The 13,102-nt window shown below is 45.5% G+C and overlaps 1 protein-coding gene across 1 annotated transcript in view; it reads right to left on the reverse strand.

Moving 5' to 3' along the window:
- The window catches only part of LOC131263162 (protein O-mannosyl-transferase TMTC2), a 129,627-nt gene that overhangs the window by 33,946 nt on the left and 82,579 nt on the right, over positions 1-13,102 (reverse strand). The window contains exon 5 of the mRNA XM_058265320.1: positions 6,289-6,403. Within this exon, the coding sequence (XP_058121303.1) occupies positions 6,289-6,403 (115 nt within the window). The remainder of the gene's footprint in view (positions 1-6,288; positions 6,404-13,102) is intronic.

A 13,102-nucleotide genomic window follows, 5' to 3' on the forward strand; every position in this document is an offset into this window, starting at 1 on the left:
GCACGAGCAGTGTCGGTGGGCATAAAAAAAGTATGTTGCACCCACAGTGGGCCATTTAAAAAGACCCATTAGTATCTGGAAGCCGCGTACGCTGGCAGGAGACTACTCGAAATGGGCTTGAGCCATTGCGTCGTAACCATTTTTCAACCGAGCACGCGGGAAACTGCGCTTGGTTCGCGAAGATGATTGTGGACTGAGGAAAAGCGAACGAGTTTGTTGTCACGGAGCGCAATAATCGGACAAACTAGGACAGTTCACTAGAAACGTTCACTATATATTGCAGTGTTTTTTGAGCAGCGGAACACTGTATCTGTGTCTATTATACTAAACAATTTTAGTGGATAAAAATGTTTGCAGATGACGCTTAATAAAACTCAATCAAACTAAATTATTATTAGGAATTCAAATTTACTAGACCGTTGTCTGAAAGTTGACAAAGCTCAAATAAATTTTAATGATCGCTTAAAAACAATTTACGTCCACTTAGATTATGCTCGCATGACCCCGGGGAGTAAAATCGGTTCCATTCAAACTTCAATTCCAGTTAGCGCCATCATTCAAAGTCAGCTTCCATGCCTGTTGTCGGTGGCACGAGCCGCAAGCTGTTTCACCCGTCTGGGCCAGGAAATGGAACACAACAGCCGGGCACGAACCAACAGGCCCCTGCACCAAGTAATCGTCCTTGGGTTGCATTCGCAGCCCAGAATTTGCGGCACAACTTCAACAGCGAACGCCGCAGAGCAGACCGAACCGTACCGAAAAGCGACGAAAGTAATTTATAGTTTTAGAATGTGTTTATTTAATTTGTTCGCATTAATTTTTAATTTTCATTTTGCCGAACCGTTTCCGCAAGTATTTTTTGACTTTCGCCGTTCGCACCAGTCTGTCTCCCCTCGCGTCCTCATGTCCGCTCAACTCCACTTCCATCCGTACTCTTTACCTATGTTTGTTTATCGCTTTCCACTTGTCCAAGGGGGGGGGGGGGAGGAGGGGGGGGGGAGGGGCTTGTGTTGCCGTAAAGGATTTGCTCGTGCCAAATGGGCGGACCATGAGTGGCGATTGTGAAGGAACAGTGAAAAACCACTTACCGGTCGGTGGAAATGCTGCCGAGGCGGTTAGAAAAGGGAGTGTGCACAGCGAGAGTTTCCGACAGCACTCGGCGTTACGGCTTTTGACCATTCACCGTGACGGAGGTCACCGGTTCTGGCGTCCCATTTGGCACTTGGCGTTGGTTGAGCTTCATTGTTTATTTAGTTTTTGACTTTTAGCTTGATTACACTCTTTTTCTCTTAAGGTAGGAACAGATATCAGTTTTATAGAAGTGAAAACCAGTGTTTGTTGGAAACTTTGTAGGTAGGTTAACTTCTTATAACCTCATCACCAACCATTTTAAACAACTTAAAGACAATTCAAGAAAATTGTCTTAAATGATCAATATGTTATTATTCTGTGGGTGGCTTACTAGAAAAAGAATAATCGAAAACTTCATTTTTGAATGTTGAAATGGCAGAAACATTTATCCCTGCATTACCATACCCATTGGAAATACTGGTTCTGGTTACGGGTCTTTGCATTTCAGCTTATAATGTCGTTTTTATTCTGGCTAATGATTGTTACAAAAGTCTGCGAAATGTCACCGTAAGTACCCCATCGTGCACGTCCTTTTCTTAAAAAGCTGCTCATTCCTTCCCGCGGATGAATGTTTTCTATTCTTCGTCGGTTCCTATCATAAACATCTGATGGACGCAAAAAAAAACATTGACAATTGACAAAAGCAGAGCAAGCACACAAAAAAAAGTAGAAGAAATTGCAATACAAGAATCGGCACTCCAATTCTGCACATTTCCAGCACTGTGCGCGAAGGGCTGCCGGCCACAATTCATGCCCATCCGCTGCAAATGTTCCATTCAGATTGTCGTATTTTTCGGATTTGTCTCTTGTGCCGTAGCCCTGCATTTCACGTTTGTTATCGTACCCATTTTTTCCCACGTTCCACGGGCCGGTTTACGGGTTCGCCATGCTGCAGTGCTCATAATGTGGCTCTTTTCACGAGCCGAAAGCAGTGCCAGTGGAAGATAATGCTCATAATGAGTACCCGTGCCGCCAGTTCCGATGGCGCCGTTCCCTCCGGTGCGGGGCGGACTTTCTTCGCAAACAGTTATCCCCTCTTCCCCATCCCTCCCTCCCTCCCTCGCTCGTGGTGCCATTGTCGCGCTGAAGGAAGTAAACATCATTGCCTTTTTCACACAGCGAAAATGCCATACGAGCGTCGTTCGCAGCCATTTTGCATCGCCACTTGCAAAAAGGAACGTGGCAGAAAGCTTCCGACCGGGGCTTACCCTTACACAACGAATGGGAAGGACATTTTCATACATTTCGCTCGCGGCACCGGTTGCGAACGTCACGAAAAGCTTTCCCGGCATGCGAGCGGGCGGGGGGCGTGGGTTGGGGAAGTTATTTTATAAATAGAGCCGAGTCGCCTCTTTTTCGCCGTACATATTTTTCCTCCGGGCCCTCCACCGGAGCGGCCTTTCAGACACTACTTTCCAACACTATTCACTCTGTCGCTCTGTCTCGTTCTCCATTTTGCCCTGGATGGCCCTTTTTGCACGATTGTAGTATGCAGAAATGTATCTTTCTGCTGACTGTTGCTGTGACTGTAACCAACCATGCCATGTAACATATCGCATTGAGAAAGCGTTCCGAGGGAAGCGGAAGAGTGGAAATAGTTTGCCAAAGGACTTTTCATTCGCTCCGCACAGACTCATTCCGTTTTGTGAAAGATTATGAGTATGTGCGATATGGAGCGGGAATTTCCGGCGAGCTAACAAGTGATGGTGCCGGTGGGTGGGCTGTGAAGTATAGAACTGGATAAGAGAGTCTATCTTTTATATATAGCCATGTAAAACTCACACGTTTTGAGTAGTTCCATGCCGGGAAAGATGGATTTATAGCGCATTCAGCAGTCGAGCTTTTCTCTAAAGAAAGCTGTGTGGTAAATCCTTAGTACGCTAAGATGAATAGGACTTTTCTGCAAATGTACATACAACCTGTATTACTTGACCTGCTTTATGACAGAAACCGAGAAGGTGTCACTTCAGCGATAAATATCTATAAAGTGCAACACAGTCGATAAAACCATCAAAACATGGTATTCACTTTCCCCCGCTTTTACAGTTAATTGCCTCAAAAACGTTCTCCATGGCCATGTTATCGACAGTATTCGATTTTACAAGACGCACAAGGAATTATTTACCACCACCCCCAGGTGGTACGCCAGGTTGAGCCGGCTCGGCTCTTAACAGGGCTTAAGAAAAGGCAGGCCATCCCTACTTCTTGGCATTCTGTCAAAACTGTCCAACTCCATTACGAGCTGCTTCGGAGCATCGACCGGTCTTATTGACCACTCGGAACACTTCAGCCATGCGAAAGACGTCCAAGATGGTGATGATGATGATGATGATGATGCCTGGCGACGATGGCAATGAGCACGATGTTGATGGTTGCCACTTGATTGCTTATTATATTTTGCTGCCAAGAACCGGGGCGGTTCGAGCCACAGCCGAGAGACGGGTTGTTAAGATTACCTAAAGAAACCGGTCACGTCTCCAGCGAAAGGAAATCAATTAAGCCAGTTGAACGCCTGTCCGGTTGAATCGGTGCCCATTGGAGCTGATGGGCCGTTTTATTTTTGGTTTTTTCTTATGTCCGAATGGGAAAATCATGAGTCCATTTTTTGTATGGATTATGTCTATTTTTCTACAGCGATCGTATTTATTACCAAAAGAAAATCCAACCACTAAGCCATGGCGTTTTTTAAAATTAACTTTGTATTATATTAGTTCAAATTTTAATACTAAAAATTGTAAACGTTGAACTTGTATCACGAAACTGGAAATATCTCTCATCTCTTTAGTCCTAGTTTAACTGAAGCTTTAATATGCCCCGATCCAAAAGTCCAGGTTCTCATCAGTTCTCGGTTGGGCCAAAAGAAACCTATCTATCTTTCGCCTTTCGGCAACAAACATATATATTAGTGTGGTTATTTATCTGTTGTTTCTGGCCTCTCCCTGCACCGATGCCAGACAAAAGCCGGATGAAAAGGGAAGCGCCAGCCTTCGATGCCGGTGGCGCTCCGGGGCAAGCGCTTCGGACACGATAAAGCTGTCAGCGGTTTGTCCCATTCAATGTCGACAGCTTCCGGATTCGGGAAAAGGCTGGTGGTATCGGTGGCGAACGTTAATGTCCTCTCCCTCCGGGCGCAGCGCTGTCACGGATGGATGATAAAAGCAGACCCGGGTAAGTTTGCCGTGTGCTTTCAAGCGCGCGTCAAGATACTTCGCTAAGCCAGTGTCCTGTTTTGTCTTAGGATGAATTAAACCGTAGACATTACGAGACAACATCGGGGGGAAAGCGTTCCTGAAACTTTTCCCAGTCTAGAAAAAGGCGGTAGGTGGGACAGCGTTTTTCCTTCCTGCTCTACAGAGGATTTAAAGAGATTCCGGATTAGACCAACGTTCGCTTGGAGATGGTTTAACACTTTAACCCAAGGCAAAAATTTCTCTAAAACGCCGTCGAGTTCTTTCCCCGATGTAGGTATCTTACTTCATCTTCCAGAAATACTCCCACTCCATAGCCAGAATAAAGAAAAGAAATAAAAGTGAAACCAAAACCGCTGGAAACTCCACCCGCATTTCACCGACGGCACCTGAAAAGCCGAGCGCCCTCTCGACGTGGAGAACATTTCAGGTTCTGTGGTTTCAATAATCGTCATGCGGAAGGATGCTTTTTTCCTTGTTGGTGTCCTTTCGAAGCAGAAATGAGTTTCAACCGCTAATCTGAACCTTATGAAAAGCTTTGAAGTAGGATTTTCAATCAATTGAACCTTCTGCCCCTGCGGATCCGACCTTCCCCGCGCCGCTCCCCGAGAAGTTGACCTAAAAGTTCCCGGTTGGTGTTGGATTATCGCTCACTCGACGAGTTGCGCCTTCCGCCCTTTCCTGCTATGCTCTTTTCCGTGGCATAAAACTGAGCGCAGGATAAAAGCCCTACCGGGTTTGTCCGATTGGCAACGGTTGAATGACTCGCTTTTCCAAGCTATCGTGCGAAAGTTCGATAAACAGCCGACGCTGGAACGTGGCGAAGGTAAAGGGCGTGCGGGGTCGCCGCAAATCAGAAGTCAAGAGAAATCCGAGGGACTCTTCCGGGGCGTACGGTTTTCAGCTCGCTTCATCCGCACCAGGCGACCCCGACGAGATGAAATCTTCAAGAGATTGCCCTTGCCATTCCATTTCCCGTGCAGCAGCAGCACCACCGTGGGTCGTGTTCCTGTGCCGCGCCTGGTACCGGATGGGTTTCCCTATGCTAAACTAATAAATAAGGGAAAATTTATAGGCTCGAGACAGCGTCACTCGAGTGTCGGGTCGGAGCCGGGCGGATGTTGATCGTGGGGAATATTGATCGGGTCCTTTATCTTCCCGTTTTTTTAGCCTGCCAGACCAAGATTCATATGCCAAACCGGCATCCACCGCTCCTTCCGCCGTCAAGCCTGGGGAAGACGTGGCGGGGCAGTGTCAGATAGCATTCGTTTCCTTTCGATTTTCCTTATTTATATTGATCGGCCTCTGGGTTGTTTTGCCTCGTGTGGGTTTGTCTTTTACCACCCTTCACTTCACTATAGCGCCAGGGCTAACCTTTCCTCGTTGCGGGTTTCCGGCATCGGTTCGGCACCGTCGTGGTTCGGTTGAGCCACCGCTGGTCGTCATGATGTGCCCGACACTTTTTGCCCCGAATGGTGCCACCGAATGGCTCACGGAAATAAAGTGACATTATGGAGAGGTTATCTTATTGAGTTTAGCATTTCAATTGATAGATTACGCCCGGCCTTTTTTCTTCCCCGTGGCTAGCTTTTGCCGATTTTTCCCTACCAATCCGGGAAACGGCGGCAAAATGAAAGAATCGGTTTCGCCCGTTTTAGCCACTCAACTTTTGGCGCCTGGCTGAGGTTTGTTTTCCCCGTCGGGTTCTGGAAGAGATCTGGTCGATGGAACGGATTGGTGAGGCACATTAAAATGAAAATATATTTCTTCGCCTGGTGAGGATGTTGGGAGGATTTTAAGTCCTTTCGTTTGGAAGTCGAACAGTTTTCTTGCAATGGATAACACCACTATTGAAATGATAATAATAAGTAAAACAACGCAATATAAGCAAGGGAAAGCATAGGACATTTTCAAACCCATACAATAACGCAACTTAAAAGTTAGTCAAATCTTCATGTTGCATACTTACAGATTATAATGTACATCCGCCATGTTGGGGCGATGGCTGAGTGCTGCCTTCAGGGCCTCCTTGGCTTCCTGATAGCGGCCCTGCGCACTAAGGACACTTCCTAAATTTCCGAGGGCTGCCGAAGGAAGAGGGAAATAGAAGAACAAAAAAACAAACTGTTAGAAATGCTTTTTATCGGTTTCGGCAGCACAACTTGACTCATTAGTAAACCCATTTTTCCCTACATAATTCATCCCATCCCGCGAAGGGTAAAGGTGAACCCATTTTTGGTGCTGGCAAGTAAATGTGATGGAAATTTTTCAGAAACACAGATTGTGCAAGCTTTTGCGAGGATGAAGGTAAGAAGATGCGGTACGAATGGTGTTGATATCAATGCAATTAGGGAAATTATCACTCAAAAAAGCTGACCTTTCGCGAAGGCATTAACCGAAATTATCGTTATTTCCATCCGCAAGAGCGACCAGGTAATGATGAAGGTACGAAATTACTTTTATACCTGAAATTTGTTACTTCGTTTTTTTTATCCTCATAAAGATTGTTTTCTTTAATACAAACAGATGGTTGTAGTGCATGTTTAAAGTATTTTACTATGTAGAATTATTGTCAATTCCTGTCATTCCCAAAAGTGGATTTTGCTTTTGACGTGATAATTCCATAGAAAACGTTTTAGGCATCTTTACGATCGTACTGAAACAGTGGCCAAGTAGAACCCAAACCCGTGCCAGTAAAAAGGATTTTCTATCCTTTTCTTCAAGGCCATTAGGAAGGAGGTGAATTTTCCAGTTTTGAGCGTTACGTGTCGAACCTTTGTCAAAAAGAAAACGAGCTAAAACGGCTTGCCTCAAAATATCTGCAATCCGTTAGCGGCTGCTAAGCGGCAACCGAAATCTGACAAGCTGACACGTGATAAAGGTCAGCGGTAGTAAAATACTTAAACTAACGACACAAGAGTTATTGCGGTTATTAGAAACACAAAAAATACACTTGCAGGTCTTGTGTTTGAATGGGGATTTCTCATAGATACTTTTAAACAGTGAAACAAGGAATAACCAGTGAGTACAAGTACACTTAAAATCTGCCAGCGTACGTACTTTTCATTTAAGCTTGACTTTCATGCAGCGTAAGTAAGGCTCATAAATAGCGATTCGGTTCATGAAGCGAAGGCGAATGAATTTCATGTCCGTTTCTCGCAGGCAAACGAGGGAAGACACCGACGTAACAACGACTTATGAAAATATCCTTATAAGACAAAATCTTTCCCCTCTCTACTTGAATTTGAAAAGATAAATACCGCTGCCACTGAAACAGATCCATTCATGGCTCTTTTGAGCATTGAAAGCGTTTTTTTTCTCAGTAATGGTACCAACGTTCCCTCACCAGACCCCGCTTCACCGTGATTCACCCTTCCATCCGGCATTAATTCATGCTCCGACCGCTCATGGAATCATTAGCTTCAGCAATCAACCGTGGGCTACGGTGGTTAACGGTGGGTCGGAGGGGAGAAAACAAGTGGACAAAATTAGCGCCATTACACATTCCGCTGGTGGTCTGGGTGAGACACCGCTTCGGGCGCCCCCCAAAAACAGCTGACGTTCGCAAAAGGATCCAACGTCAAGGATATACACCTTTCCACCGGAATGCTACGGGGTAATGGGGCGACTTATCTTCTGTCTCTGGCACATATGCACACACACACATAGATATATACACTCAAAGATACTTCAAACACGAGAAGAAAAGCTAAGCGATGGGAGAAACTCGCACGCTGATGATTCGGTGAAACTAAGTACCGAAAATCTTCTCCTTTCATACTAAATGTAGCGCCACTCCAACGGCCCTTGGTAATGTGTGCCAATGAGTGAGTGGAATTGGTTGTGGGAAGAGGGCAGAGGTGGAGCATTTTCCCATAAGTATACACACACACTCACAAACACACCCAAACATTTCTACCTAGACAGTAGTTTTGAGGATGGAATTGAAATTTGCTCATTTTTCGCAGATTTTCTACATTCGTACGGCATCGTTGGGATTTCTGATATTTTTTTCTATGCAACCCTTCGCATTCGCCAGGCTCCTTGGGAGCTAGACACCATACGGCCACCTTCCCCGTGCCCCACACAGATCCATCGTACCGTGCGATAATCGGAAGCCGATGGTTTTTCGACTCTGAAGGTGAAGGCAACGAAATTACGATTGTTTCAGTTGAACGCCACCATCTGCCACAAACCTCTCGATGGAAGCTTTTGATGTTGGAGAGTTTCCTCAGCACATACACACACACACGAGACACAATCTGCCGGCTGGTAATAATACCGGCTTTTCTTTGGCTTGCCGGGGAAAAAACTTAGTCCCTCGTGAGCGTCGTCTTGGCGTATACTTTGGGTCGTGAATTCCATAAGAAAAGTGTTCCCCTCTGAGAAGGGGTTTTTTTTCCTTCGCCAGGACGGTATTGGGTGGTATCGATGCTTATGATGTGCCAATGTTGCCTGGCCAAATTAATAATGCCAAGTGCAGCAAGCAGCCCAGCAAGGTTTAATTAATTCACCTCCGAACGCTTGCGTGTGCAGGCACACGTCAAACGAACTCGCTTGGTTGGAGGTACGGTGAAGAAAAATTAGCTTCCAACTTTCGGTAACAATTTACCGAACGTGAGATAGAGTTTTTTCTACCTGCTTGCCTCCACCAGCTTTTCATACATTACTTTTCCCCCCTTCGAAAACTTCCCATTCAGCATAAAATGTTCGTCCCCAGAAGATACGCCCCTCGGCGCGCGCGAGCTTGCGGAGGGTACGGTGCGCGTGAAAACCGGGGCCATAAATTACCTGGTTCGCTACAGTAAATAACGTGCACACACGGTGATTTGGTTTGCTCGCTCGCTTTTGCTGCTTCCATCGTTCCATGCCAACGTTTACACGATGAAAAATCCAGCGGATTGAAAATCAACTGGCGCGGTGACGAAGGTTGCGCTAGCGTTACGTCGTGTAAGCAAAATCAAACCGGCAACACGTCCTTAACGATGGGGGCAGATTTAGCGATGGAGCGAAAAAGGAGAAAGTAAGAAAATGCGATGTTTAGCATAAAAAAAAAACCCCTATTCTGACGCCCAAATGGCTGCGGATGGCGCTGTAAAACAGTGAAACGGTGAGTTGTTGCTGGAGTCATCAGAATTTCGGTTAGATGGAAGGATTTTCGGGCCAACGCGTGAATTCCGGTGCTTTCGCGCGTTGATTCTCATTCAACTTCAAGGTAAGATTTTTCACAACCTTCCTCCTTGCACCGTTTTAAAGATTGGACGCGAACAATTTCACCGGTGAAAATTCGGTCAGGATTCGGTGCGAAAATTTATGCTGATTGAAAAGAGATGAACTCCCTCGAATCCCATGTGTTAAGGTGATTTCCGCGGGTGTCGGAAAGCCCATAAATAAGGCTTACCTTTAAAGCCGGCTCCTTGCGCGTGCGATAAAAATCTCTCGTGACTCGTTTCCATTGGGTCCGGGAAAACCCCTTTCCGCGGTGCGATTAAAATCAATTAAACTGTTGCAAACAAATGTTGAAACACTAACTTCTGATCATGTGGGGTGGGTTTTTCGATTCTATCCACAACACGATTGTCTACCTGTATGTGGAAAAGGTTTTCTCTTTTCAAACCCTAACGCAATCCCTTTTGGGTTTTGCTGCCTGCTTCCACCCCGAAGATCCTTATTAACAAATTTTCAACAAATCTCGTTTTCATCGATGTTAGCTCACTTCGGTTTTGGACCTGTGGAAAACTTTTTGGTATCAACTTTTCCCTTTCCACCAAACACTCGATCGTTAATCTTTTGCCATTCCGTATGTAGGCCCAAAAATCGAGAGCATTTTAGTTCCAGTTGATAACAAAGTCACAAATCCTTTACATAATTATTCTACTTCGCCCAATTCATGAATACCATTTCAAAGTTATCACGATTGTACAGGAAAGAGAATAAACCTCCGTGGGATGTAAAACATTAGCTTTAAGAATGTGATCTAGAGATTGAGGAAAACTATTTCAAATAGGATATTATTTAACATAATTTATAGTGGACTGTTAAAACATTGCCTTTACAATAAAAACCATTAAATAATGAAGACTTTCTTTGTGGAATATTTCGTTTTGAGAATACATGAACACGTGATGTGGTTTGCGTCATTCCCTGAATCAAGCGCTTTCGTGCTGCACAGTGGCAAGCAATAATTGGTGGAAGAAAATTTAAAGTACCACCTTCGGAAAAGTTAAAGTCTTTTCCTTTCTACTTGCCAGAAGGAATGTTTTTGAACCCTCGTTCCATCGAAGCGGAAAAAGGGATGCCTGTGCGCCAAACGGGTAGGCGATGGTTGTCTTAGAAAAAACAACAACAGCAACAACGGCGCCCATGGCGACGGGGGTGGTGCAGGGCGGGAAACTTACCATCGAAATTAATTTTCTTGGCTTTGAAAATGAGAAACGAAAGCGATAGAAAAAAAAGGTAAATAAAACAAAATGTTGCATCACGAAAGCCTGGCGCACCCTGTTTGGGGTATATATTGATCAACTCAACCGAAAGGACTTTCCCACCGACCGGGTGCTTGCATGGTCATGGTTGGTGGTTTCCCGTGCATTCTTCCTTCCCCATTCCCGGCCCCGAACGAAACGTTCCTTCCCTCCGGGTCCCAAATGAAGCATATTTGTGTGTAGCTTTTTCCGGTCGAACGAACTTGGGCCGAAATCTTGAGAAAACTTTATCAACGCACTGTCACTGTCGCTGAACGCTGCAAAAGCGTCGGAAACCATGCTGAGGGGAAAATTTTGTGCAAAGTGGACCGATGCGTATCGAGTGCTTTTTCTGTTGCGCAGAAAATAAATATTGACCAACTTGAGAAAAAGTGGAACGAAGCTGGCTGGCAGTAATTGCTACGGAGCACTAGAGGTTCGTAACCTGAACTGACGATGATAATAATTGTTTTGGAAAATTGCCTGCGACTCGAGTGAGTCCAAGGCCGAACAAGTTTTTACTCATCTTTAAAAGTTTAGTAAAATTAGTAAGTGATTTTAAAACTCTTATTTCGTTGCGTCACATTTGCAAAGTATATTTTTATCTAGCCAAACATTATGAAATAAATTTAAATTTGGTCCTGGTTAATATTAAAACGTCAATCTCCACACGAAAACTAATTAATTCCTCAACCCCTCTGGTTCCCAAAGCCACACACTTTCATCCCGTGTCTAACCTTTTTAGTGACCTTTAAATGAGTGCCGGAAACGACGGGCCCGGTTTGAAAAACGACTCACAAATGTTTAGTGGTATCTGATCGAAAAAGTCCATTACTGGGCCCCGTTTTGCCTCCCCGCCAGCGCCCCTTCTGCTCACCCGAACGACCCGACGAAGGATCGCAAAACTATCTCCATCCCGAGGCTTGAAATTGAATCTATAATGACGTTTACGGAGGAATTGAATTAAATTTATATTAACTAGGTATGCGCATAACGATAACAAATGACAACCGGCAGCACGATAACGTCGTTCCGTTCACGCCGGATCGGTCGATGTTGTCGAACCACCGTGTGCCGGTGGCCGTATGCTTTTCCACTACGCTCCGGTGTGCTCCGGAGCCGGCGAATGCTGTTACGAACCCCGGTGTCGCCACCATTCCCATTCGTAGAAAGGGGTCGATTCCATCCATTTGTTTGTGCTCGTTGGCTGCGAGAAGATGTTATCCTTCGTCTTCTGTCTCAATTTTTCCACTGCTGGGAAAACCAGTTGAATGGTGGCCGGGCCGATGGAATGGCGCAGACCTTTCCAAGAACGTCGGCTTCGATCGTTATTGATCGACTGTGGGCGATGCAGTAAAACCCGTGGGAGAACACTGCAAAGTTCGGAGGAAGACAACAGCCGAACTCTTATGCAGGAAACCTTCATGTCGAAGAACATGAGAAGTCGAACACCGAATGATGACAGAATTCGGTTAATTTGAATATTGAAAATGTATTATGTAGTTCACAACCTGCTAGAGGAAAGTAGGTAAGAGGCTGGGTGCACCGAAACCCGGATTGTTCTCCCAACACGATACATTTTGGGGCCCCAAAACTTCGAGCGGCTCAAGGTGTGGTTTTACCGCACGGTTTAAGTTTTGCGTGCCTCGCAAACGAGTTGGAAGGAAAACTCCCCGGCACAAATCACCGTCAATCATGGCATGTCGAATTATGTAGGAAACCAAGTTTTCCAAGCTGCCAAATTCAATAGGTTCCTTCCTGCAGGGCCCATTACCTATTCCTTCGGCCTTCCAAAAATAGAACCATACACCACGAAAAACATTCGTACACGCTAAGCTCGAAGAGCGTGCGGTTTAGGCACCGGTATCGGTTCGGTTCGCCGGTATAATTTATTTCCATTCTGTCTCCTAGCGATGCGCGCGGTTTTTATGTGCCCACCGAAGAGTCCTCGGAATCGGAACGAATCGCAGTCCTGCGGCAGTAATTTCCGTCGCAAATTGATTCCTAATTGTCCGTAAATAGGTCAGCGCACATTAAATCGCAAAACGTACCACCGCCTAGCGTCGCCACCGTTCGCCCGAAATGGAAAGCGTCCGGAGAGCGACAGTAAATTTTATGCGAATCACGAATTTGCCTTCGCGGTGTTTTGTTTTTCCGAATATTTATTTTTTGTTTTTGTTTGCCTGCCTTACCAAATTTTCACCATCCATTTCTTGGACATTTGAAGAAAAACCTTTCGGCGCCACGGTCTTATTTTCGCATCGACTTTATATGCGCGGTCAGTGATTGCGACCTTTTATTTATGCATCCCTCCGCGGAAAG

Source organism: Anopheles coustani, chromosome 2, assembly GCF_943734705.1.
Source record: "Anopheles coustani chromosome 2, idAnoCousDA_361_x.2, whole genome shotgun sequence".
In the NCBI taxonomy this organism is placed as follows: domain Eukaryota; kingdom Metazoa; phylum Arthropoda; class Insecta; order Diptera; family Culicidae; genus Anopheles; species Anopheles coustani.